The 26,812-nt window shown below is 39.3% G+C and overlaps 1 protein-coding gene and 2 long non-coding RNA genes across 3 annotated transcripts; all 3 read left to right on the plus strand.

Moving 5' to 3' along the window:
* Positions 1-2,211: 2,211 nt before the first annotated feature.
* Positions 2,212-3,387, plus strand: LOC129604160 (uncharacterized). Its single transcript, XM_055509206.1, has 3 exons — positions 2,212-2,486; positions 2,643-2,936; positions 3,049-3,387. The coding sequence occupies exons 1-3, from the start codon at positions 2,447-2,449 to the stop codon at positions 3,345-3,347; spliced, it is 633 nt and encodes a 210-aa protein (XP_055365181.1). The 5' UTR covers positions 2,212-2,446; the 3' UTR covers positions 3,348-3,387.
* A 9,590-nt stretch (positions 3,388-12,977) lies between these two features.
* Positions 12,978-14,168, plus strand: LOC121202231 (uncharacterized). Its single transcript, XR_005897683.2, has 3 exons — positions 12,978-13,146; positions 13,826-13,870; positions 13,936-14,168. It is a non-coding gene; the product is annotated as an uncharacterized LOC121202231 (long non-coding RNA).
* A 2,672-nt stretch (positions 14,169-16,840) lies between these two features.
* LOC114855854 (uncharacterized) lies at positions 16,841-21,812 on the plus strand. The gene is made up of 3 exons (XR_003785984.3): positions 16,841-17,356; positions 17,969-18,367; positions 21,127-21,812. It is a non-coding gene; the product is annotated as an uncharacterized LOC114855854 (long non-coding RNA).
* The last annotated feature ends 5,000 nt before the right edge of the window (positions 21,813-26,812 follow it).

A 26,812-nucleotide genomic window follows, 5' to 3' on the forward strand; every position in this document is an offset into this window, starting at 1 on the left:
GTCTGTGATGTCCTATGTTCAAATCTGCAGTTTTATAGTAATATTTAGTTATTTTCTGTCTGATTATTTTACTTTGTAACTTATAACTTTGTACATTAAACCACAATTTCTCCTTTTTCGCAGCTCTTCCTTCAGCTAATCTAATAGCAAATAAACACACGATCACAGAGTCAGACTCAGTCACGCTGCATTGTCAGACTCCGTCATCTATTGCTGTGGATCAGTGTTATTTCTATACTGATCAAGGACAAACTCCTAAAATCTTCCCCTGCCTGCAGACACTGACAGGAACTGATCTACTGTCTATGTCACAGCAGCGCCCACCTGCTAATGTTGAAGTCAAGTGTTTTTATACTATAAAGTATGAAGACACACGTCCTCCATCTCCACACAGTGACTCAGTCTCCATCGCTGTACACAGTAAGCAGCTGCCTTTAGATTTGATGGGATTGATTGAACTGACTTGAATCACAGTAAAAACATTTTGAGTAGTGACAATCTGACCTGAATATCAGAGTTTAAGCATAATGTACTTGATGCCAGAATTACAAACATTCATTGTCTTTATGTTTTGAAGGTGAAAAGCCACAGATGAGCTGTTCTGATTTGGGTGACCACATTGTCTTTACTTGCTCTTTGCCTGAATCTGTTGAACATGGTACAAAATGTAACTTGTACATTGGAGAAGCACATCATCCAGTCTCAACAACAACCGACATGAAGAAAACCACCTTAAGAAAACAGCAGTTGTGTCAGTTTTATATCATGAGAGACGATTTGCTGAAACTCCTACAATTAGTTCAGCTAAAGGAGGCCAGCTGTGATTACAGCCTGGAACATGAACCCAACTTTTCTTCTGCTCGTAGTGATGGATGCAGCTTGATTGGTAAGTCAGAGAGAACAAGTATATACATATTAAATGACTTTAACATGACCTGAATGGTTATTTTGTTTACTGTATATTGGCAAAGTCATCATGATGCTCTATTACAAGTGCTAGTGGCTGTCCATTCAGGTTTTTCTATTTTACTTTCAGCACCATATCATTAAAGCCACAAGTAAACGGTTCAAAAATTTTTAATACTTTAGTTTATTTTTTATTGAAAAAGAACAATCACAGTAACACAGTTCAAGCTGTGGACACTGGTTTCATTCTGTTTTCTCCTTCATTTTTAGCCTTTTGGTCGTTAGGGTTGAATATGTTCATAGTGAAAGCTGCAAATAAGAACTGAGACAGATCACTGTTGGGCGGTTGTGAACTGTACTCAAAACCTTATCAGCTTCACACGTACAACGCTTCCTGTTTTATCACTCACATGTTCCTGCTAACCAATCAGAGACTAGAGAAAGGTTAGACTGAAGTACTGTGGTTATGAGCCTGTTGATGAATCACTCATACTTTGGCTCTTAGACGAGCTCTCAAACATGAGCTTAGATTCACTATAAGAATGATCAGATGCTGTGTTTGGTTCTTTTAAGGTGCCAAGAAAATATTTTTATCTGTTAATAAATTATTGGAAGGTGAAAACTACACAATCGATTCAGCTATTTTAGAAAAACATGAGCAATCTTTTACTTCAATGGATCACTCCACATCAATATAAATGAATGACTGCGCCCTCAACTGTTGGTCACAGTCATTACACACAGTCCAGTTATGGAGCACTAAATGCTGATTCTGATCCACCACAATTATAGACAATAAATATTATGTGTTTATGTTTTCTGACCTGTTTAGTCAACACTGTACTACAATAGATGTTGTCTATTTTCTGTTCAAGTGAAGGCGTGACCTTCTATTTGTCACATTCACTCCTGATACTTAGTGTGGTTTCCTGAGAGCAACTTCTGCAAACAGATATTTTGTCATAAATTAAATTCAGAGCAGTCAGAAAAGTATTGTGTCTGAAGAAAATCTGGACATTCACACAATGACTTCACTCCTGCTGCTATTTGTTCTAATGTGTAAGTTAAAGCTCTAATTAGTTTTTCCCAATATCAGAATTGTGTACAATACACTGTTGAATGATTAACAGGCTAAATTCAGTTTTATGATGCAGTTTAGAGCAGCTAATGATTTCTTTTTTGCATCTTCTTTCTTACAGATTCATTTTCTGGTATAAAAACACAAGGTGGGTGTGAGTTTAATGATGGTTTTGTTACTAACCATGTGATCCAACATAATTTTACCATTAACATTTCAGGTCTGGTTCCACCTGAGCTGAGAGTGACTCCACTGGTGATCACAGAGTCAGACTCAGTCACTGTGAACTGTCAGACTCCATCATCTGTTCCTCTGAGTCAGTGTTACTTTAACTTTGGTAAAGACAAACCTGCCAAACCCTTCTCTTGTCAGAAGACGCTGACAGGAACTGAACTGCTGCAAATCACAAACCAAAATTCACCTGCTGAAGTTGCAGTCAGCTGTTTTTACCTTAAAACGCACATGTCTCCAAACAGTAATGTGTTCTCCATCAGCATACGACGTGAGTAAATACTGTGATATGAACTAATGTCAGAAGAATTAATGTAACAATAATGTAACAATCAGATTTAATCTTTTAAATAAGTAAATTATATAAATTGACATGCTGTCAATGCAGTCTTCAGTCATGTGATCCAACACATCTTTATCTTCTCAGTACCTCGGCCTGAGCTGACAGTGACTCCACCGGTGATCACAGAGTCAGACTCAGTCACTGTGAACTGTCAGACTCCATCATCTGTTCCTGTGTCTCAGTGTCACTTCACTGTGATGGGACATTTACGTCTTGGAGACTCATCTTGTCTTCAGACAGTGACAGGAGCTGATCTGTTGGACATGACAGGTCAGAGGTCACCTGCTGAGGTCAAACTAAGATGTTATTACACTGTGAAGCTTGGAGAGAGAGAGTCTGCATCCATATACAGTCAAACATCATCCATCACCATAAACCGTGAGTGAATTTATTACTGTGGATGATGATGATGATTGTTGTTGTTGTTATTGTTGTTGTTGTTTTTGTCGTTTTAGGTAATTTAATGCTATTTTCTATTCCCTACTTTCAGCTCTTCACCAGCCTGAGCTGACAGTGACTCCACTGGTGATCACAGAGTCAGACTCGGTCACACTGAACTGTCAGACTCCATCATCTGTTCCTGTCTATCAGTGTTTGCTCTACTCAGTGAGGGATCAAACCTCCAGAGTCGTCTCTTGTCTTCAGACACTGACAGGAACTGAGCTGATGAAAATGACTCATCAAAGTTCACCTGCTGAGATTGAACTTACATGTTATTACAGTGTAGAGCAAAGAGGAACTATATCTGTGTCTTCACTTAGTAACTCTATCATCATACAGAGTAAGTAGCTACTGGGATACGTTTTATTACAGCTTATTACAATATCAACTGTAACTCAACACAGCCACATCTGTACCATCACATGCTTCAAGCTGCAGACTGAGCTTTAAAATGCTGTTGTATAGTTTATAAGTCTGTACTACTGTACATTGAATATATATTTCTGAATATATTAAATATATAGTTAATTAATTTAAAATTATTATTTTCAGATCTGGTTCCACCTGAGCTGACAGTGACTCCACTGGTGATCACAGAGTCAGACGATGTACAAAGTGAGTGAATGTATGGTAATGAATTAATATGTCTTACTTTTCTGTATCTATATCTGTCAAGCTGTCGAACATTTGCAGTTAAATCAGTTTTCAGGTCCTAATTAAAGGAATTCCACAAGTTATGCAAATGAATAAATTTAATTAATAATTAATAAATCTACAATCTACAATCAAATCTTCTTCACACTTGTTTTTTATTTTTACTTCTAGGTTGCTTTTATCAAATTCAAGAACGAGGTAAGTCTGTGATGTCTTATGTTCATAGCTGCAGTTATATAGTATTATTTTATTATTTTTTTTGTCTAATTATTTAACTTTGTAGCGTCACTTCTTTCATGTACATTAAATCATAATTTCTTCTTTTTCTCAGCTCTTTCTTCATTTAATCTAATAGCGAATAAGCACATGATCAGAGTCAGTCATCTGTTTCTGTGCGTCAATGTTATTTCTGTACTGATAAAGGACAAATTGATTGATTTGATCAACCTCACTATTAATACTGAAGCAAAATCATCTCTGAGTTGTGACAAACTGACTTAAATATGCAGAGTTTAAAACTTGATGTACTTGGTAATTCAGAGAAGGCAAACACACATTATATAACTGTGAGCTGAGCCTATTGCTTATTTTGTCTACACTAGAAAACGAAAGTTCACAACAGTTCACATGTAGCTTTATATGGCCATCAAGTCCGTTTGTTGCTGCGCATCATTCAGTTATTTCTATTTCACCTTCTGCACCACAACATTAAAGCCACAAGTAAACGGTTCATCTAACACATGAATTTATTTCACCAGGTTTTTGTATTGAAAGTTGTACAATGAAGCACAAATCCAGAACATTAGCCCAGTCACTATTTAAAACATTTACAGGCCAGAGAGCTGCTATATTAATATTATGTCACTTTTTAATGGTTTATGTGTGAATACATTACGGAGATAGATAATCAGTTGAATGTGTTTCAATTGCCAGTAAATATCTATTAAAGGAGCTTCACAGCATGTGATACATGCATTAATCTATATTAATTAACTGGCTTTCAGTGCCTGCAGATTTACTGAAACCCCTGATTACGCTGTTGCTTGTCATGAGCTCACAGATGATTTGAGCACATTTCATTACAGCTAATGCAGAAACACAGAGTGTTCCAGCAGCTACTGTCACCACAGGTACACACAGACATTTGTTACGTTGCCATTGCTTCACCTCAAATGTTTATGTAGTTTTCCATCCACAGGTGAAACTTCTGATCTGTCAAGTAGCGTTGCTGTTTCTAGTTCTACTTCTCCAACAGCATCAGGTAAAGAAACGTGCAGGTTTCTTAAGAAATCGCAGAAACTGAGACACAGTGACATCTGAAAATATAAAACATGTCTGTAAAGTCAACATGCTGCACATTTAATAACATTAATAAAACCAATCAAAAGGTGAGACTGCTGGTACTACTACAATATCTGTGGATCAGGCATCAGGTGAGTAACGGCTCATTGCAATAAGTATCTGATAATCTAATAATTTATTTATAATTGGTAAGAAAATATTTTTTTCTGTCCAAAAGCAGTGTCTGAGATGAGCAGCTCTACTTTGACTTTTTCCAATGAATCTATTAATCCAACAGCAAGAGACAATTTTGTAGGTGAGATATGTCTTGAAGAATTAAAAACAAAAAAGAGTTACTTGTTTACCTTTTAAATATTTTCAGTGATATTATTATTATTATTATTATTAATATTTGCAGTTTTGTTTAACTGTTATCGCTCAGGCTTACATAAAGTAATTTAACAATAGCTTGTGTATGCAATACAGGATTTTCACTATTGTGCATACAATGTGACAAACACAGTGTTACATCCATTTCTATATATAAATCTATTGTATAAAAATCACAATAAACCAAAAATGAACAGTGAGAACGAACCAACCAAAAAGCGTGAATGTCAAACAAATTCTAAGAACTAGGTGAAAGTAAATATCTGTGATTCAGAACCCAAAAAAAAAGAAATGACAGGCTGACATTATATCTTCAACTGTGTATATTAATGAATACTTAGACAGCCTTCATATTCAGTGTTAGTACATGTTAGTAACATGCTTTTCTGAATGCAGAGATGATCAGGATGATTGGAGTCGTTACGACTGTAACTGTTCTCCTGCTCGGTTTGACACTTGTCGTTAACGCGAGCAGGACAGAAGCAGGTACGAGTCAATAAAGTTATTATTCTGAGTCTCATTTGCACTTGTTATGTTTGTCTCACAAATAGCTTTAGCTTTTTTGATATAAGATGCAGCTGAATGAAAATGAGAATGAAATATTCATGAATGACGTATTCATTCACATGTCATGCTGTTATAATTTGGGTTAATTGAAGCTTCCTGATGTCCTGATGAAATCACTGTTTGATTATATGTTTTCATGTCTAGAAAATCCTGCTTTCATGAGGTAAGAATCTAAACTGTAACAATGTTAAATAACATCAAGTGCATGTTTTTCTCCACTGTGATGGTAACAGTGATTAGTGTTGGGTTTCCCTGGATAATCTGATGTTTTTGTGATGCAGTATATTCTTTGCAAGAATAATTTTTATTGTTTTATCGTTCGTATTGTTTAATGTGCTGTAAAAACAGATCTTTAAAAAATGTTTTACATTTTTTTTATTCAGCACCAAAGTCAACTTCATTGGAAAATGTATGTATGTTGTTGATTTGAATCCACTACAGTGATCATCTCAGTGCAACGTGTTCCTGTTTGAACATTAAGTTCTGCTGTGGTTTGTGTTTAAGGTGACCTGGGACATACAGTAAGTCTAATAACACTACTAATCATTTGCTTGAAGTTATTTATCTGTCTGAGATAATGTCAGGTTCTGCTGGATGATGGACCCAAACGCGCAGCTCGGAGACTGAGAAACGCTTAAAGGGTTTATTCTGACGCTCGGTTACACAGGCTGAGGACGGTTCACAGTAAATCACAAGGCTGGACAGAATAAGGAACAAGCAGGAAGTAACAAAACAGGAAAAAGAGAGAAACGACAACTGCAAGTCTCTATTCTTGTCAAATGAAGATGTTCTCTGTCTCTAAGATCATCCCTCCACATTTTTGCAAATAAGGAAATTGGAAAGAACCTTAGGGAGTCAGTTTGTCCAGTCATTCATCCTATTTCATCCCAGCAGCACAAAATACAGTATAGAGCAAATATATAAAGACTGACAGTGTCTTTGTCATGAGGTTCTCCTACTGTAACACAGTCTGTGGAGGCCTGACGTGTCCTGGCTCAGTAGTCGGGAGCCAACAGGGCCTTTATACAGTGTTCACCATGTTAGCAGGCGTATGAGGAAGTCCATGAGCATGCGTTTGATGCCTGGGTATGAAGGCAGCCTCAAAGGACTCCTCCTCAGGCAGCATGGTCAGAGGTTGGTGAGAGGATCTGGAACTGAGTGACAGCCTCTTCAGTCAGAGCTGAGGTTCCAGTCTATAACAGGTACCATGACCACGTTCTGTCTTAACTTTCAGACTGCGTGTGATGAAACCTACAGTATCGTCACCTATGAACACAAGACTGGTGAGCAGCTCCTCTATTTACTGGAAAACAAAACCAAAAACCAAAAACCAACAGCAAATAGTAATTTTTCATTGTTGAGTGAATTGTAATTCTAATCACACTGTATTCTGTCATTATGTGTGTTACCAGGCAGGTTGAGTTCAATCCTAAAATATTGTTTAAAAGTATTCCTAACTTTAGTCTATAATGTTCTTCCTCTTTTGCAGAGTGACAACAACTGCATCAGTGCTGAGAGAGAGCACAGCAGTCACTTCAACATCCATCCATTTTCTGTTGCACATTTCTCTTTTTTCTTATCATTAAAAACAAAACAATCAATAAACATGTTAGTAACATGTTTGTTTGTAACATGGTTGAATGCATGTATAAAAATGAGCAAAAGACTAAATGCAGCCTAAAACATGAATAAAGAATAATTCACTTCCTCATTTGTCTCTAATGGTCGATTCAGTCTAAATAAAACTTGTTCGCTTCAGTCCAGATGCTTTAAAGTGAATGTTTCTGTGTGTCTGGTTTTGTCTGTGTCTTCACTGAAAGGAAGGATGTAGTCGTTTATTATATATTATATATTATGGTATAGTGTAGTCGTTCTTGTATGTTGCTGATTTTGTCATTAATCTTAGAGGCTGCTGTGTTTCAGCTCCTGGTCATTTCATCAGGTTTCATTGTTTTGTTGCTCAGTTCATTCATTCCGTTTGGGTCTGAACGCAGACGTCATGAGGCCGACCGACAGGCTTTCATGACAGTAGCATCCACTCAGTAGAACAGAAAAGTGTAATGGTACATCTGATTGGGCATCAACAAATAAATGACAAATATACAAATTTACCTTGACAGAATCTAACACATATGTACAGTATTATTGCATTTACTTTCAATTTAGTTTTCAGAGGAATAATTTAACTACACAATTTTATTACTGCACCTTAAATTTATTAATCCTCCCTCACCAACTCTCACTTCATGGCTACTGGAACCTACGATTCAAAACACATAAGGTACAGTAGGTGACTTCTATACTACTGCACATCTTAAACTTGACGATGCTGTAACTGTAGAGGCCTCACTGAGTCTGTTAATATGAGCCTGTGTCTAATGCACAGCAGCTCTTCATCACTGAGACAAACTGAGACTAATCACAGTCAATAAGCTTCATTGAGTAAATAACAATATTATTAAACTAATATGAATGGCAGAATTTATAACCTTTGCATGACTATAGTAACAATAAATTTGCTTTCAGCTTGTGAGTCACAGAAGGCGTAAAAGACATAAATAGAATGGTTCTGATGTCTTTCACCTCTGCTATTAGCTGTGGTTTTACTGAGAACAAGCAGCTCAAACTGTCAGTTCATGTGTTCAGATGCTTCTTTGCTTCTTCAGTGGAATCTGGATAGTTTCATTTTGCAGCTTCATCATGTTTCAACACTTGTTTCTCATCGTGTGTAAGTTACAACTCTAAGTGTTGGTCTTCATCAGTGTGTACTGAGTTAAAATAGACTTGTTTTTCATGATGTGGCCATGACTCTGATGGTTGTTTAGTGCTGTTTATTTATGATGCAAAGGTCCTAAGTAAAAGAATTTCATAACTTATGCAAATTAATAAATCTACAATCTACAAATTTTTTTCACAAATAGTTTTTTATTTTTACTTCTAGACTGCTTTTATCAAATTCAAGAACAAGGTAAGTCTGTGATGTCTTATGTTCATAGCTGCAGTTATATAGTATTATATATATATATATATATTAAATTTGTTCATACAGTATTGTAAATCTTTGGTCTTTATCATTTGGACAGAGCTGGAATACATTGTTTAATTTCATTTATAGTCTGTGGATGTTTTGATCTGTTTGGTCTTGATTAAAATAAGAAGTTATAATGTGAGTTATTAAATTACAATATTTACCTTCTTCACACTTGTTTTTTATGTTTAACAGAATGCTTTTATCAGATTCAAGTACAAGGTCAGTCTGTGATGTCCTATGTTCAAATCTGCAGTTTTATAGTAATATTTAGTTATTTTCTGTCTGATTATTTTACTTTGTAACTTATAACTTTGTACATTAAACCACAATTTCTCCTTTTTCGCAGCTCTTCCTTCAGCTAATCTAATAGCGAATAAACACACGATCACAGAGTCAGACTCAGTTACGCTGCATTGTCAGACTCCGTCATATATTGCTGTGGATCAGTGTTATTTCTATTCTGATCGAGGACAAACTTCTAAAATCTTCCCCTGCCTGCAGACACTGACAGGAACTGATCTACTGTCTATGTCACGGCAGCGTCCACCTGCTAATGTTGAAGTCAAGTGTTTTTATACTGTAAAGTATGAAGACACACGTCCTCCATCTCCACACAGTGACTCAGTCTCTATCGCTGTACACAGTAAGCAGCTGCCTTTAGATTTGATGGGATTGATTGAACTGACTTGAATCACAGTAAAAACATTTTGAATTGTGACAATCTGACCTGAATATCAGAGTTTAAACATAATGTACTTGATGCCAGAATTACAAACATTCATTGTCTTTATGTTTTGAAGGTCAAAAACCAGAGATGAGCTGTTCTGATTTCAGTGACCACGTTGTCTTCACTTGCATTTTGCCTGAATCTGTTGAACATGGTACAAAATGTAACTTGTACATTGGAGAAGCACATCATCCAGTTTCAACAACAACCGACATGAAGAAAACCACCTCAAGAAAACAGCAGTTGTGTCAGTTTTATATCACGAGAGACGATTTGCTGAAACTCCTACAATCAGTTCAGCTAAAGGAGGCCAGCTGTGATTACAGCCTGGAACATGAACCCAACTTTTCTTCTGCTCGTAGTGATGGATGCAGCTTGACTGGTAAGTCAGAGAGAACAAGTATATACATATTAAATGACTTTAACATGACCTGAATGGTTATTTTGTTTACTGTATATTGGCAAAGTCATCATGATGCTCTATTACAAGTGCTAGTGGCTGTCCATTCAGGTTTTTCTATTTTACTTTCAGCACCATATCATTAAAGCCACAAGTAAACGGTTCAAAAATTTTTAATACTTTAGTTTATTTTTTATTGAAAAAGAACAATCACAGTAACACAGTTCAAGCTGTGGACACTGGTTTCATTCTGTTTTCTCCTTCATTTTTAGCCTTTTGGTCGTTAGGGTTGAATATGTTCATAGTGAAAGCTGCAAGTAAGAACTGAGACAGATCACTGTTGGGCGGTTGTGAACTGTACTCAAAACCTTATCAGCTTCACAAGTACAACGCTTCCTGTTTTATCACTCACATGTTTCTGCTAACCAATCAGAGACTAGAGAAAGGTTAGACTGAAGTACTGTGGTTATGAGCCTGTTGATGAATCACTCATACTTTGGCTCTTAGACGAGCTCTCAAACATGAGCTTAGATTCACTATAAGAATGATCAGATGCTGTGTTTGGTTCTTTTAAGGTGCCAAGAAAATATTTTTATCTGTTAATAAATTATTGGAAGGTAAAAACTACACAATCGATTCAGCTATTTTAGAAAAACATGAGCAATCTTTTACTTCAATGGATCACTCCACATCAATATAAATGAATGACTGCGCCCTCAACTGTTGGTCACAGTCATTACACACAGTCCAGTTATGGAGCACTAAATGCTGATTCTGATCCACCACAATTATAGACAATAAATATTATGTGTTTATGTTTTCTGACCTGTTTAGTCAACACTGTACTACAATAGATGTTGTCTATTTTCTGTTCAAGTGAAGGCGTGACCTTCTATTTGTCACATTCACTCCTGTTACTTAGTGTGGTTTCCTGAGAGCAACTTCTGCAAACAGATATTTTGTCATAAATTAAATTCAGAGCAGTCAGAAAAGTATTGTGTCTGAAGAAAGTCTGGACATTCACACAATGACTTCACTCCTGCTGCTATTTGTTCTAATGTGTAAGTTAAAGCTCTAATTAGTTTTTCCCAATATCAGAATTGTGTACAATACACTGTTGAATGATTAACAGGCTAAATTCAGTTTTATGATGCAGTTTAGAGCAGCTAATGATTTCTTTTTTGCATCTTCTTTCTTACAGATTCATTTTCTGGTATAAAAACACAAGGTGGGTGTGAGTTTAATGATGGTTTTGTTAATAATCATGTGATCCAACATAATTTTACCATTAACATTTCAGGTCTGGTTCCACCTGAGCTGACAGTGACTCCACTGGTGATCACAGAGTCAGACTCAGTCACTGTGAACTGTCAGACTCCATCATCTGTTCCTCTGAGTCAGTGTTACTTTAACTTTGGTAAAGACCAACCTGCCAAACTCTTCTCCTGTCAGAAGACGCTGACAGGAACTGAACTGCTGCAAATCACAAACCAAAATTCACCTGCTGAAGTTGCAGTCAGCTGTTTTTACCTTAAAACGCACATGTCTCCAAACAGTAATGTGTTCTCCATCAGCATACGACGTGAGTAAATACTGTGATATGAACTAATGTCAGAAGAATTAATGTAACAATAATGTAACAATCAGATTTAATCTTTTAAATAAGTAAATTATATAAATTGACATGCTGTCAATGCAGTCTTCAGTCATGTGATCCAACACATCTTTATCTTCTCAGTACCTCGGCCTGAGCTGACAGTGACTCCACCGGTGATCACAGAGTCAGACTCAGTCACTGTGAACTGTCAGACTCCATCATCTGTTCCTGTGTCTCAGTGTCACTTCACTGTGATGGGACATTTACGTCTTGGAGACTCATCTTGTCTTCAGACAGTGACAGGAGCTGATCTGTTGGACATGACAGGTCAGAGGTCACCTGCTGAGGTCAAACTAAGATGTTATTACACTGTGAAGCTTGGAGAGAGAGAGTCTGCATCCATATACAGTCAAACATCATCCATCACCATAAACCGTGAGTGAATTTATTACTGTGGATGATGATGATGATTGTTGTTGTTGTTATTGTTGTTGTTGTTTTTGTCGTTTTAGGTAATTTAATGCTATTTTCTATTCCCTACTTTCAGCTCTTCACCAGCCTGAGCTGACAGTGACTCCACTGGTGATCACAGAGTCAGACTCGGTCACTGTGAACTGTCAGACTCCATCATCTGTTCCTGTCTATCAGTGTTTGCTCTACTCAGTGAGGGATCAAACCTCCAGAGTCGTCTCTTGTCATCAGACACTGACAGGAACTGAGCTGATGAAAATGACTCATCAAAGTTCACCTGCTGAGATTGAACTTACATGTTATTACAGTGTAGAGCAAAGAGGAACTACATCTGTGTCTTCACTTAGTAACTCTATCATCATACAGAGTAAGTAGCTACTGGGATACGTTTTATTACAGCTTATTACAATATCAACTGTAACTCAACACAACCACATCTGTACCATCACATGGTTCAATCTGCAGACAGAGCTTTTAGATGCTGTTGTATAGCTTCTAAGTCTGTACTACTGTACATTGAATATATATTTCTGAATATATTAAATATATAGTTAATTAATATAAAATGATTATTTTCAGGTCTCGCTCCACCTGAGCTGACAGTGACTCCACTGGTGATCACAGAGTCAGACGATGTACAAAGTGAGTGAATGTATGGTAATGAATTAATATGTCTTACTTTTCTGTATCTATATCTGTCAAGCTGTTGAACATTTGCAGTTAAATCAGTTTTAAATGAATAAAATAACGTTTTTTTACAAATAAAGTCTACATCTGCAGATTTATGAAAATCTGATTTTTAACCCAATCATATGTCTGAGCTCACATATGATTTTACCACACTTTATTACAGCTACAGCAGAAACACAGAGTGTTCCAGCAGCTACTGTCACTACAGGTACACACAGACATTTCATACACTATTCCTACAACACTTCAAATGTTTAATGAGCTTTTCATCTGAAGGTGAAACCTCTGATCTGTCAAGTAGCACTGTTGTTTCTAGTTCTGCTTCCTCAACAGCATCAGGTAAATAATTGTCTAATCTCTTTAAAAACTTATCTTTTATGTAAATCAGTTTGTGGAGTTACTTCATACAGGTACATACATACAAGTACAGGTACTTTGATAACAAGCCTATAGAATAAAGGTTAAAGGGATTACACAGTTTCCTATTGGGAATGTCTGTAAAGTCAACAGACTTAATGAAACCTGTTTCATATCATGAGTGTAACTAACTCAATTGAACTTTGCGTCCAACCGGTTAGTTTAGCAACCCTCCTTTAGTGACTCTGCGTTGTGTTTTATATATTAAATGACGGTCGGGAGGACGTCGTCTGTTCACTTTGTACCGTTTATTTATGGGACTAGCACAAGGTACTCATCTCCATGCAGTTAGCATCCTTGAAGCAAAACCTTTCCCAAAAAGAGAGAACAATACGCATGTGCAAAACACTCAAACAAACTTCCTGGACTGAACAACAGTCTGGCCATTCACGCTGCCATTGCTACTTTTTCAGTGGGGTCATCAGGCGTCGTTCTTGACTTCTTCCCCGCCACAACGCTTCAGTCTTCTTCTTCTCTCTTGTCTTCTTGGTGACACCCCACCCCGGAGGGGGGAAGACAGCGCCCTCAGCTGACCACAAGTGGAATTAATATTAACTCCGTTACATGAGCTCACTGATGATTTGACAACATTTCATTACAGCTAATGCAGAAACACAGAGTGTTCCAGCAGCTACTGTCACCACAGGTACACACAGACATTTGGTGCATTATTTCTGCGTCATCAGATATTTAATAAGTTTCCATCCACAGGTGAAACTTCTGATTTGTCAAGTAGCGCTGCTGTTCATACTTCCACAACAGCGTCAGGTAAATAAACATGTAGGTTTGTTAAGGAGTCACACAAATTGAGAAACACTGACATCTGAGAATATAAAACATGACTGTAAAAATAACATGTGAAGATAGATGCTTCACATTTAATATAGTAATATTTATTAAACAATTGACAGGTGAGACTGCTGGTCTTTCCACTGGTATTTCTTCATCAGGTGAGTGATAGCACATTACTATCTTATAAATATGTTATAATATAATAACACATTTTAAATTGGTGAAATTTTTACTAAATTTTTACTTTTTTGTTCAAAAGTAATTTCTGATGTGAGCAGCTCTACTTTGATTATTTCCAATGAATTCATTAATCCAAAAGCAGGAGACATTTTTCCAGGTGAGAAATGTCTCTGAAAAATTCAAACTGTAAATAAAAGCTGCGTCTCTGAGAAACACTGGGTCTGTGGCTTGTGTTGTTGTAAACAGGAACCCTGATGAGGATGCTGCTTGTAATTGTGACCGGTTTTGGAGCAATTGTGGGTGTTACTTTACTGGGACTGGTTCTGTTCTGTGTAAAAAGAAGAAACGGTAAGAACTGGAGTCACATGATCTCTATTAGTAAAGGTTAGAATCTCACCGTCAGGTGGGAACAGCTAGAGCTGCAGCTACGGAGTCAGTAAACAGACTCATCTTATTGTGGTCTATCAGCTAATAATTTGAACAGCTTATTTGTGGCTTCAGCTGATTATTTTTTTTTCTTTTCCAGTAAAATTTCATTATCAAAGGTAACACATGTTTTTGTACTTTTCAAAATCAAACGTTCCGTGTTTTGCATTAACTCAAATGTTATTTTTCTCCTTGTTTCCATGTAGATCACAGGCCAAACAGACTGGTAATGTTCACATCATCATTGTCCAAATACAAATACAAAATACATGCAACATTCATGCTGTGCATTGAGCACAGAGTCGGCTGTTTTGTCGAATGCATCAAACTTTGTTTTACCTTCTGTGACAGATGAGCTGTTGGAGATGAGAAACATCAGTCATGGAGGACAGGTAATAAACCTGTTCCTCATTTAATCCAGCACCTGAATTAAAGGCTGGTCAATCAGCTTGTGATGTTTTTCTAGGTTCCCATAGGTTGTAATGAAGGCTACAGTGAGATCACATCAGCACCTGGTGTTGCCTCCAACACTGGTGAGTTGTGTTTGTTACAGCAGCTAATCCTCTCAAGTGATGTGTGTAACATTTTAATGGATTTTAAATAAATCTGCATACAGTAGATCAAGAAATATTACTTATTATTATGGATGATGCAATAAACTGTCAGACCTCATTGAAAATCGTTATTCTGTGTGGTTCTAGCAAAGTCAAAGCGACTGAACAATGAGGTAATAAACACACGTCATACATCCGTCTCCGTGTAATTTGAATTTCACATGTTCTCACAGACGTCTGTCTTTTCCAGTCGGATATTTACCATGTTTACGCCACGATCGCAGAGGAACCAGCTGAAGCAGCTCTGCCAGCTGCATTATACAGCACGCTGCAGGCTGTCTGAGCACCACATGAGCATTAGACAACGTGAAGGCAGGCTGTTAACGCTCAGTACAAGGCTGGACCAGTGACATGGATGTTGTCTTTATGACTGGACTCAACTTAACTTAATTAAAATATACTGTAGCATCTTGGTAGCCTGATGATTATTGTTTTGCTCATTACTTTTAACTCTGTTCTGATGGTCAATGTAAGGAACGCTGACACAGACATTCTCAAAAAAAATCTGATTTGGTTTGTTAAAGAAAGAAATACGTGTTTTGTAATTTGCTTTCTTTTATAATTTAAAAACGTTTGAATTTCCACCACATTTTCTATGATTGGGTTTAATGCATCAGAATAAATTCTCAAAGGCTTTTTCTTAGTGGGGGTTATTCTCTTGAACGACATTGTAAAGTCGACACTTGTACAGTATCTATAAAACTATCTTGTGATAAAAATCTGTATAAAATTTAATTTCTTAGTTTCTGTAATCAACTACAGTTTTATTAAAGAAGATTGTGGTAGCTCTTCAATGATTGTATTTCCTACTAAAATATATTAATTACTACTTTTCTTACTTACTAATATTCCTCTCAGCGCTGTGTGGAAACAATGCAAGAAGAAACTGAAAGGAGCCAGAGGAAACTCTACGCTGGTGCTGCTCTATGTGTAAATATATGTTTCTGCTGTGGTCTGTTCTCTAGCGTTGGTATTTAATGCTGTGGTTTGTAAATGACTCTCATGCACAGGTTCAGTTAAATGTGTTCCAGTCACATTTATGGCTTCATCATGATTCAACAGCTGCTGCTAATCGTCCTCATCCGTAGGTTAAACTTTAACACTCCTATGAGATTCATGTAACTTCTACCCATCAGTAAATCTGCAGATTAGATCAATATGTACTGACGTATGTTGTATTTGTTGTCACCTTGTTTCTCAAATAGATTTTTACAGAGGCAAAGCACAAGGTTGGTAGAATTTAATCTTCGTTTTTAAAATCTTCATTTGTGCTCCATATTAACACATGATACCTCTACATTTCAGCTGTTCCTCCGCCTGAGCTGACGGTGACTCCAGTGGAGATCGCAGAGACAGACGCAGTCACTCTGAACTGTCGGACGCCGTCATCTGCGTCTCTTTGTTTTTTCTACACTGTGAGTGGACGAACCGTCAGAACCTTCTCCTGCCTGCACATCCTGGCACCTGCTAAGGTTGAAGTTCAATGTTATTATACAGGAATTATATATTATATATTATATATTATATAGGAATTTTCCGCTCAGTGATCCGTCCTCCATCACTATACAAAGTAGACGTCCATCAACAAACGTTATTGGTCATAATGGAAATTTCATGTATGGGAAAGTATTTTCTGTTGTGATAGAACTTATATATGTAATCCAATGAGTAATGTTATTTGTTCGATGTGTTATGAAACATTGCATTTAGCATAAGATGATCAAACCTATGAACACTGTGTTCTTTGTATGTTACTCTTTTCACTGAGTTGTTACATTTTGACTCCTTAGCAACAATGGAGATATTAAGAGAGGCACAGAGAGAGGGATTTCAGAACTACACTCGCAGGGCAACTGCACCTTTTCCTGTGTACTTCTCTTCTTGCAAGAATAAACCAACAGGAAGACAACTTTGATTGACTCTTATTAATTCATCAGTTCCCAACATTTTTTTGCCTCAACAATCTGGTGTCAGAAGTAGGATCCGCTGGTGGACGTCGCCCTGAGCGCAGCTCAGCCTCATCCTCTACAAAAACAGAGTGAGACGGGGGCCAAAGGCTCCACCTCTGATCTCCATCTGACGGATCCTGCGAACTCAAAACTTCACTAAAGGGGAACGTGGTGAGTGGTTAACAGTTTTCCTCCTCATATGTCTGTGGAAAAGTGTTAATCAGTGAACACTATAATTGGGCACTGATATGTACACTATGATATGACACTGACACGGCTGATCAGGTACCGGTGTGAGTGTTAGTCAGTGGACACTATAATTGGGCATCGAACTCTCACAGAGACGTCTGTGACCGTCACCACGTGTGGTGCTGTTCCATGGGGAACAGTAAAGGTAAACCTGTCTTGGAGCCGGAGGGTCCCATTGTTGATTTCATGAGGGGAAAGTATGGAGACAACAGCATCAGTTGTCTTTCTGTGTGGACAAAACAATATGGGTTTCCAGAAGGTGGTTCATTAAAAATAAAGCAGATTGATAATTTGCGTGATAAACTGACAAAATGCGAACACACAATAAGAAAGGGAAAGACGGTAAAAACAAAGGATTTAGAGGATGTGGAAAAACATAGGAAATGCTGGTAACAATGGAAAAATGAAGCTGAAAGTAGGGAAAGAAAACAATTACAAAAAGAGATGACTAAAATTGGTGGTAGAACAGACAACTCTGCACCCGTGAAAAAGCCACCACCACACTGTCACGGTGCTTCTACTCTTTATCCGCAGGTCACTGCACTGAAGCTGGACCCAGACCTGGATTCTTGTCCATTTGCCCGATACCTCTGCCCCATTCCCCTAACTGATTCAACCTCAGAAGAATCGCAAGGAGCTGCGGGGGGAACAGGTTCCATCACAGACACATACTGGGCTGGCCTACACTTCAGCCTGACAGTAACTGCAGAGGAACTGCACGAGGAGATCAACAATCAGCAACAGCGTGCTTTAAACGCGGTAAAGAGGGACATTGGTCTAGAAATTGCCAGTCCACTGAGGGACGGTGCCCGTACTGCAAAGTGGAAGGACACAGACCAGCTGACTGTCCACAGAATGATGCTGCCGGGGCAAAATGACGGGTGAGGAGCCCGTTGGGTTCTGGTGGCAATGTAGATGACCCTGAGGAGGGAGGTGAGTGCACTGACACACACACACTGCAATTATGACACGCTTACACACACGTGCACTGATGACGTCACAGCTGACAGTAACATCACTTTTCTAGTAGATAGTGGAGCTACACAGAACTATGCCAAAAATGAATGGGAATTATGTAAACAGTGTTGGGGCTTCAGGTGTAACAGTAAAAGAATACTTGACCAAACCTTTGACATGTCTCAGACCAGATGGTACCACCTTTAAACATGCTTTCATGCTTTCTGGTTTGTGCCCGATAAATTTGTTGGGGAGAGATTTGATGATAAAACTGAGCATTTCTCTGATCTCGTCTCCAGAAGGATTGAAGGTCTGTCTAAAGCGCATGCGTTAGTGAATCCCGGAGGAACAGACTACATGGATCCAGGAGAATTACACTGCATTATCCACATATCACAGGGCCCAGATAAACAATTTGAACAACAGTGGACGACTACGTTGTCTGACAAATTGACCACAGGACGTCTGTACTGGACAAAGCATGACTGAGCGCTGTCCGTCACTCTTCCACCACATTTAGACAAACTATATGACTTGTTTTCTTCTGTGTCATACGTTTCTCTCACTAAAAGTAGATCTGCAGACTGGGAAGACTTGGGGTGATTTGTATCAAGATGCAGACGCATGACTGATTGGCAAGGCACACCTGAGGAAACGGTTTTGTACTCACCCACTGGTAGAGTTAAATAGACAATGTTTCACCTCTATTGTACACACAATTCAAGTGATGGTTCCTGTAAAAAAAGATAGAGACAAAGATCAACCCACTGAATGGAGATTAGTACAGGATCCACAAGCAGTGAATGCTGCAGTTCAGCCCAGAGTGAATAATGTACCTAATCCTTACACCTTGTTATCACAGGTGCCACCTGATGCAAAATGGTTTTCAGTTAACGACTTGGCAAACGCCTTCTTCCGTGTTCCTGTTCATCCAGAGTCAATTCTGGTTTGCGTTTCAGTTCAAAGGCCGTACGTAGACATGGACCAGGCTGTGTCAGGGGTATGTGGAGTCGGAGTCACACACCATCTTCAATGAGGCACTCAGACGGAGTCTTGAACACCTTTCACTCACTGTGGGAAGCGCTTTGTTGCAGTACTGTACGTTGATGATGATCTCATTGTGTGCAGTCCCACAAAGGATCAGTGTGAAAAAGACACAGTGGTTTTGTTGAAACATTTAGCTGCTGAAGGCCACAAAGCTACAGTAGCTTGTTCAAACTTCAGTTTGTCCAGCAAGAAGTTACCTTCCTTGGACATGTTATCACAGCAGCTGGGAAATCACTCTCACCCAAAAGAGTTGAAGCTATCCAGACCGTCCCAAGGCTGATCAAGCCATAAATGATGTCTTTCTTGGGAATGTGTTCTTATGGACGAAAATTTATTCCCAATTATGCTGTTTTCGAAGCACCTTTGAGTGCTCTCATTCACGGAAAATCATCCCAATCTCATGACAACATTCATTGGACTCCTGAGGCAGAGGCAGCCTTTGTAAATTTAAAGCTCACTTTGCAAACTGCTCCAACTTTGGGTCTTCCAGACCCTAATCAACCATTTGTTCAGGTTTTGGATGGAAAAGACAGGTGCATGGTATCTGTACTGCTACAAAACATGGTGGAGAACTACGACCAGTCGCTTACTTTTCTGCTGAATTCTGCATCTCTCATCATGATAAAGTTTCTGACCTCTTAGAAGCTATCCTGTTACCAAAACAAATTGCTGTGTGCAAGTGCACAGCACCCATGGCAGGATTTGACTCTGTTTCCAGGGCAGATGCAGCTGCTAAGGCAGCTTCACTTTTACCACTCCCTCTGACTGCTGTTTCCATCACTCCTTCAACCCCACCTGATTCTCTCTCTGCACTCCAATCTTTTTCAACTCCACAGGAACAAGCACATTGGAAGACGCGTGGAGCAACGTTCCAGAACGACGTGTGATGGGACCTGATGGAAAACTATGTTTGCCCAAGCATTTCTTTCCTCATTATGCTAAATTAACACATGGATTGGATCATGTATCAAAGGGCTGGATGGTGACAGCACTGACTCGACATTAGTTTACAAAGGGGTTTTGCATTTATGCACAGAAATTCTGTCAAGAGTGCATGATTTGTAATACACACAACACAGGTCGTAAACAAAAACAAACAGTAGCAGCACATCGACAGCCAACCAGACCAATGGAATACCTAATGATGGATTTCATTGAGCTGACGCCATGTCAAGGGAAGAAGTACTGTCTCACCATTGTGGACATGTGGTCCAGGTGGATTTAAGCATTTCCAGCAAAACATGCCACTAGTGGTACAGTGGTCAAGGCGTTGCTAACTGAAATACTGCCCTATGGGGCGTCCCAGAGAGAACCTCCAGTGACAATGGCACACATTTTGTGAACAAAGCCATTAACCAAATTGGTTCCTTTTTAGGCATTGACATAAGAAGACACTGCGCTTACCACCCAGCCAGTGGAGGGGCCATAGAACGAGAGAATGGCACCCTGAAACGTAAATTGGCTAAATGTTGTGAACAGGACTCAGATGGATTCAGGCACTACCAGTAGTGACCATGTACACGAAGATGAGACAAAGATCTAGGGTAAATTTAATCCATTTTGAGATCCTGTTTGGAAAACCCCAACATATGGGAAAGCACCCCACTGAGAGGCCGTTACCATCCACCTCTCTATACGAGGACGACATGCTACAGTATTGTAAGTCGTTGTCTGCTGTTCTCTTTCAGATCTCTCAGCGAGTGACAGCAGCCTTGCCAGTTCCAGCCCAAGGACCACTGCATTCTCTGGAACCGGGTGACTGGATTGTGGTACGGGAACACCGTCCAAAACATCGTAAGGGTGGGAAGTGGGTTGGACCCTTCCAGGTGCTGCTGACCACACAGGCTGTGAAGGTTGCAGAGAGGACGACGTGGATCCATCCCAACAGCTGTCTGCCAGGACGACGGCTCGGATCAACAGTAACACTCTTGTACACAAGAGGCAGCGTTGTCCAGCACAGTGGGAGAGGCACGTTGAGTGCTTCTTCGCTGCACCGGTGATATACACTCTTACAGTAGCTTAGCACATACTACACGTTCCTGAGAAAACACATACAGGAGTCACTTTGGGTCACCTACGAGGGAAACTCATGGCTACACGTTTGTACAGTGCAATAGTGTCTCTGGTGACACAGGGGAGGGAAACCTAACAGTGGTGACAAAACTCCCTGTGAGACTATAAGGACCAGTTGCTCGGGTGAACTCTATACAAACTGGTTGACTATTGCATTGACACTCACAGTGACGCAGCATTAAAGAACTGTGAGAAATACAGTACTTTGTGTTGTTGCACCCATGACTGACGATGACTGTGCTACAGACTCGTTCTCACGGGAAAAAGACCACCGTGAGACTTCATCTGATACTAGTAATGACACCGAAAAAGACTACTTTGTGTAAATAGTGATACTTATGCTCTCTTGTAAACATTGACTGTGTTTTATTCTTTTGCTTAGCTTTATCATCAGAGGTGCTTTCACTTCTACAAAAACAGCTCTTGCCCTTTTCAGTGAACAATTTATGATGATAGCTACTGAAAATCTTTGTGAATTTGGCTATGCTCATGTTTCGGTGTTCACTCCATGTGTTGATAATCAAAGGGGAGGGAATGTAAAGGAAATTTCATGTATGTGAAAGTATTTTCCATTGTGAATTATATATTATATATTATATAGGAATTTTCCGCTCAGTGATCCGTCCTCCATCACTATACAAAGTAGATGTCCATCAACAAACGTTATTGGTCGTAATGGAAATTTCATGTATGGGAAAGTATTTTCTGTTGTGATAGAACTTATATATGTAATCCAATGAGTAATGTTATTTGTTTGATGTGTTATGAAACATTGCATTTAGCATAGGATGATCAAATCTATGAACACTGTTCTTTGTATGTTACATGTTTCACTGAGTTGTTACATTTTGACTCCTTAGCAACAATGGAGATATTAAAAGAGGCACAGAGAGAGAGATTTCCGAACCACACTCGCAGGGCAACTGGACCTTTTTCCTGTGTACTTCTCTTTTTGCAAGAATAAACCAACAGAAAGACAACTTTGATTGACTCTTATTAATTCATCAGTTCCCAACATTTTTTGCCTCTACACCCCCTTTGTCGGCAGACTTTTTCCCTCCCTCGGTTGGGTTTTTTCTCACGGACAATACTACTCGGTTCCCTGCACCTGTTGTCTTTTGTAGTGCGTGTTGTGTATCCACCTATAGATGCCTTTGACTTTGCAGGCTGTAGGTGTTGCCAGCGTCACACTGTACAGGCCTTCTATCGGGGTGAGGTCCAGTTCTTGCGTTTTATGACTCTGATGAACACCCAGTCATGAACCTGCAGTGGTCCCCCCTGTGGGAAAGGCACATCTTTAAAAGCATTTTTTTCGCTATAAATTATTTTTGGTATCCCGAACCGAGGTATTATGTCTCGTACTAGTATTTTTGCAACAGCTAGTGCATCATTTGTGGTTGTGGAGAACACTTCTACCCATTTAGAAAAAGCATCTACTGTATAATTGTCAGACAATACTTTTTTCCTTGACATCTATTTAATTCTATAAAATCCATATGTAAATATTGGAATGGATATTCTGCTTGAGGAAATGTTCTTCTTGTTTGTCGAATATTTCCTTGAGGGTTATATTTAGTGCATGTGATGCATTGGGAACAACATTTTTTAGAATAATTTGTAAATCCATATGTGGTATAGTATTTGTTTATTATCCGTAACATCCCCTCCGTTGAGACATGAAAAGGCATCTGCATTTCTTTTAATAATGTGTCCACTGGGTCAGTGAGATAAGTGTAACATCGCTTTGCAGCGCTTTTTGCTTCCTTATCTGATTAACCATTGCCTTTTGACACCCTGTCTTTAGCATTAGTACGAGCAGCGTATTTACAAATGGCTATTTTGTCTGGTAGTTGTACTGCCTTTAACAGATTTTGTCATGTTTTTGGTCTCAGTTCCGGTTTTATTTTGAAGGACTTCCTGTTTTAACCACCACAGCTGCTCTCATGCCAATCACTGGTCCACGTCAGACACACCTGCTAGTAATCATGTAATCAAGCTCCAGTATTTAGGCTCCAGATCACACACCAGTCACTTGCCACATTGTTGCGTGTACTCACCACTATCCAGCGTTCTTGTTCTTTCTCTGATTCGTGATCCTGACCTTGCTTTGACCTCTGTTACCGATTCCTGCCTGATCCTAGCCTGCCTTGTCGACCAAGTCTGTCTGATAACTACTTTGCCTGTTTTATGACCTTGAGACCGCCTGATCCTGAATTGTACTGTAATCAGAGCTCACCTGTTAACGAACCCTGCCTGTCCACGGACCTGAGACTGCCTGACTCTCTGCATATTGATGCTGAGTTTACCTGTGTATGACCTCGCCTGAACCTAATCCTGTCGCAGCCTAATAAATCTTTTTTTCTACTGCAATCCACATCTGTCTGAGCTGTGCCTGTGGGTCTGCCACCTCAGAAGATATGACAGATTTCTTATTTAAATCACCGTGCATTATAGTCTTTCCCATTGATGTTATCATGTCTCTATTTTCCCATTGACTGGCAAATATATGAATAGTTGAGTGGGCATATGCGCTGTCAGTGTAGGTGGTAACTATCTGACCTGTCATGAGTGTGCAAGCCTCAGTCAGTGCAGTTATTTGTGCTTGTGCTCTGTAGTGTGGGGGTAGCGGTTCTGCTTTTAAGGTCTCACTATAAGTCAAAACCACACAGCCACTCTGCGTTTTTCTAGTTTCAGACTTTGTGCTTGATCCATCCACAAAGACAAATAAAGAACCAGGTATTGGGTTGTCCTGTCAATCTGGTCCAGGTTCTCTGACTTTTGAACACTCTGTTTGGATCAATTGTCCAGTTGCTGATATGATCTGTTCTAAATATTTAAGTTCTTTCTTCAACAGCTGCGGTTTGTTTTTACTGACCTTGCAGCAGCATCACAGTGAGGGACAGGACGAGACTGGACAGGATCAACAAGAAGTCCAGCTCTGTCCTGGGCTGCACTCTGGACACGGTGCAGGAGGTGGGTGAGAGAGGGGTCCTGGCTAAACTCACATCCATCATGGACCAGGTCTCTCACCCACTGGAAGACTCACTGTCTGCTCTGGAGAGCAGCTTCAGTAGCAGACTGATCCACCCTCGCTGTGTGAAGGACAGATATCGTAGATCCTTCCTACCTGCTGCTGTCAGACTGTACAATCAGAACTGTTGACCACATCCCACCACAGTCACTCACCCACTGCATCAGTGGTTTATATAGCAACCTGCTCTGCACAATATTTGTGTAAATCTGTGAACAATCATGTATATTGTTACCGGTACAAATCGTATACCCATTACTGTGCAATAACCCTGCAATGACCTCATACTCACTCTAACTGTACTGTAACTGTACTGCTTTGTACTGTGCCAACACATACTGTTCTGTTCCTGTATTCTCGCTCATCTGTACTGCTGTTGTAATTTCCCCACTGCGGGACTATTAAAGGTTTTCTTATTCTTATTGTGACTGTTCTCTGCCACAAATGAAACAAGTGCTACAGTATTTTTCCTGTATTCTTCTTCAGTCTGTGATGCCATCTACTGTACGTACAGTAATATCTGACTACCGTGTGGGGGTGTGAATTTAGCAACATTCGCTGACATACACTGTGACATACACTGACATACACTGTGAAAATAGTCGGGCTTTCACAATAACCTTATTGTAGCCTGGTGGATGTAGCGCTGACCTTTGTAAGTAAACGCAAACCAAAATTGTGAATCTGGGGGAACTGGAATGCTACAAAAGGCATTATTAATATCTATAACTGAGAAAACCTGCCTATCTGGGTGTAAATTATTCAGTAGAGTGTAGGGATCAGGTACCACGACTGCTCTTGTTTTTACAGCCTTTTTTACAGCCTGAAGGTCTTGTACCATCCTCCAGCCAGTGGAAGGAGGAGCTTTCTATACTGGGAATATGGGAGTATCGTATAATAAGGAATAATCACAGAGTGTTAATATTCATGCACCACTCCCACAATGTTCCATCTAATTAATCAATGAGCTTGTTTCTTCCTATGTTTTAATTGAAGCATGCAACATCCCCCAAGAGCCCCCAATTATGTTAGGAAAATTGTTAGTAAATTTTAAATAAAGCAGACACAATCAGCTGAGAGCTTCTTCAGGAGCAGTTTACAGCAAAGGCAACTTCCTCTCACTGAAGAGAAGACAAGGATTCAGCTCATATGTATTGCATTCTGGGAGGTGCATAGTCACACAGTACATGGGAAATATTTTCTGCACAAAGTAAGCATTGAGCTCCCTATTTCTTGCAGAGCATAAGGGAGGAAACGTCAAGGCTTTAGCACAGCTAATGAGGTTTCACCAAACTACGTTTCACTAAAATATGTTTCAATGATTAAGTGCAGTATTTTTCCAACACCAGTACGTCAGCCTTCCAGAGAATCCTAGTAAGTCCATGGTTTTGACTGGTGCCTGTACCTTGAATGTGTTTTTGCCTTGTCCCTGCCTGTACCTCCGGATCTTTTGACCACTGGTTTTGACGATTGCCTGCTTGATTCCGTTTTTTCCTGCCATTTGGTTTTGAAAACCCATAAACCCACTTTGTTTTAAGTCCTGTCTCCCGAGCTGTGCGTTTGGGTCCCTCACTCCTGTTTGCTCCTGTCGAGTTGTGACAGGGAGTGTTATGGAAAAAATTGTTTGTTTCTTCTCCAATGGTTGTCTCTGCCTGCCAAACTTCTAAAATCTTCCCCTGCCTGCAGACACTGACAGGTACTGATCTACTGTCTATGTCACGGCAGCGTCCACCTGATGTTGAGGTCAAGTGTTTTTATACTGTAAAGTATGAAGACACACGTTATCCGTCTCCACACAGTGACTCAGTCTCCATCGCTGTACACAGTAAGCAGCTGCCTTTAGTTTTGATGGGATTGATTGTTCCTTGAATCACAGTAAAAACATTTTGAGTAGTGACAGTCTGACCTGAATAATTTAAGCATAATGTGCTTGATGCCAGAAATACAAATATATTTATTGTCTTTATGTTACAGTTGTGTCAGTTTTATATCACGAGAGACGATTCGCTGAAACTCCTACAATAAGTTCAGCTAAATGAGGCCGGCTGTAATTACAGCCTGAAACATGAACCAAAGTTTGCTTCTGCTCATAGTGATGGATGCAGGTTGACTAGTAAGTCAGAGAGAACAAGTATATACATATTAAATGACTTTAACATGACCTGAATGGTTATTTTGTTTACTGTACATTGACAAAGTCATGGTGATGCTCTATTACTGGTGCTTGTGGCTGTGCATCATCGCCACCATTCAGGTTTTTCTATTTTACC

This window comes from Betta splendens, chromosome 5 (assembly GCF_900634795.4).
Source record: "Betta splendens chromosome 5, fBetSpl5.4, whole genome shotgun sequence".
Classification (NCBI taxonomy): domain Eukaryota; kingdom Metazoa; phylum Chordata; class Actinopteri; order Anabantiformes; family Osphronemidae; genus Betta; species Betta splendens.

Coding starts and splice junctions, on each gene's coding strand:
- LOC129604160 (XM_055509206.1), top strand. CDS start 2,447: ATGTCTCCAAACAGTAATGTGTTCTCCATCAGCATACGAC. Junction 2,487..2,642: donor GTTCTCCATCAGCATACGAC/GTGAGTAAATAC, acceptor TTATCTTCTCAG/TACCTCGGCCTGAGCTGACA. Junction 2,937..3,048: donor ATCATCCATCACCATAAACC/GTGAGTGAATTT, acceptor CCCTACTTTCAG/CTCTTCACCAGCCTGAGCTG.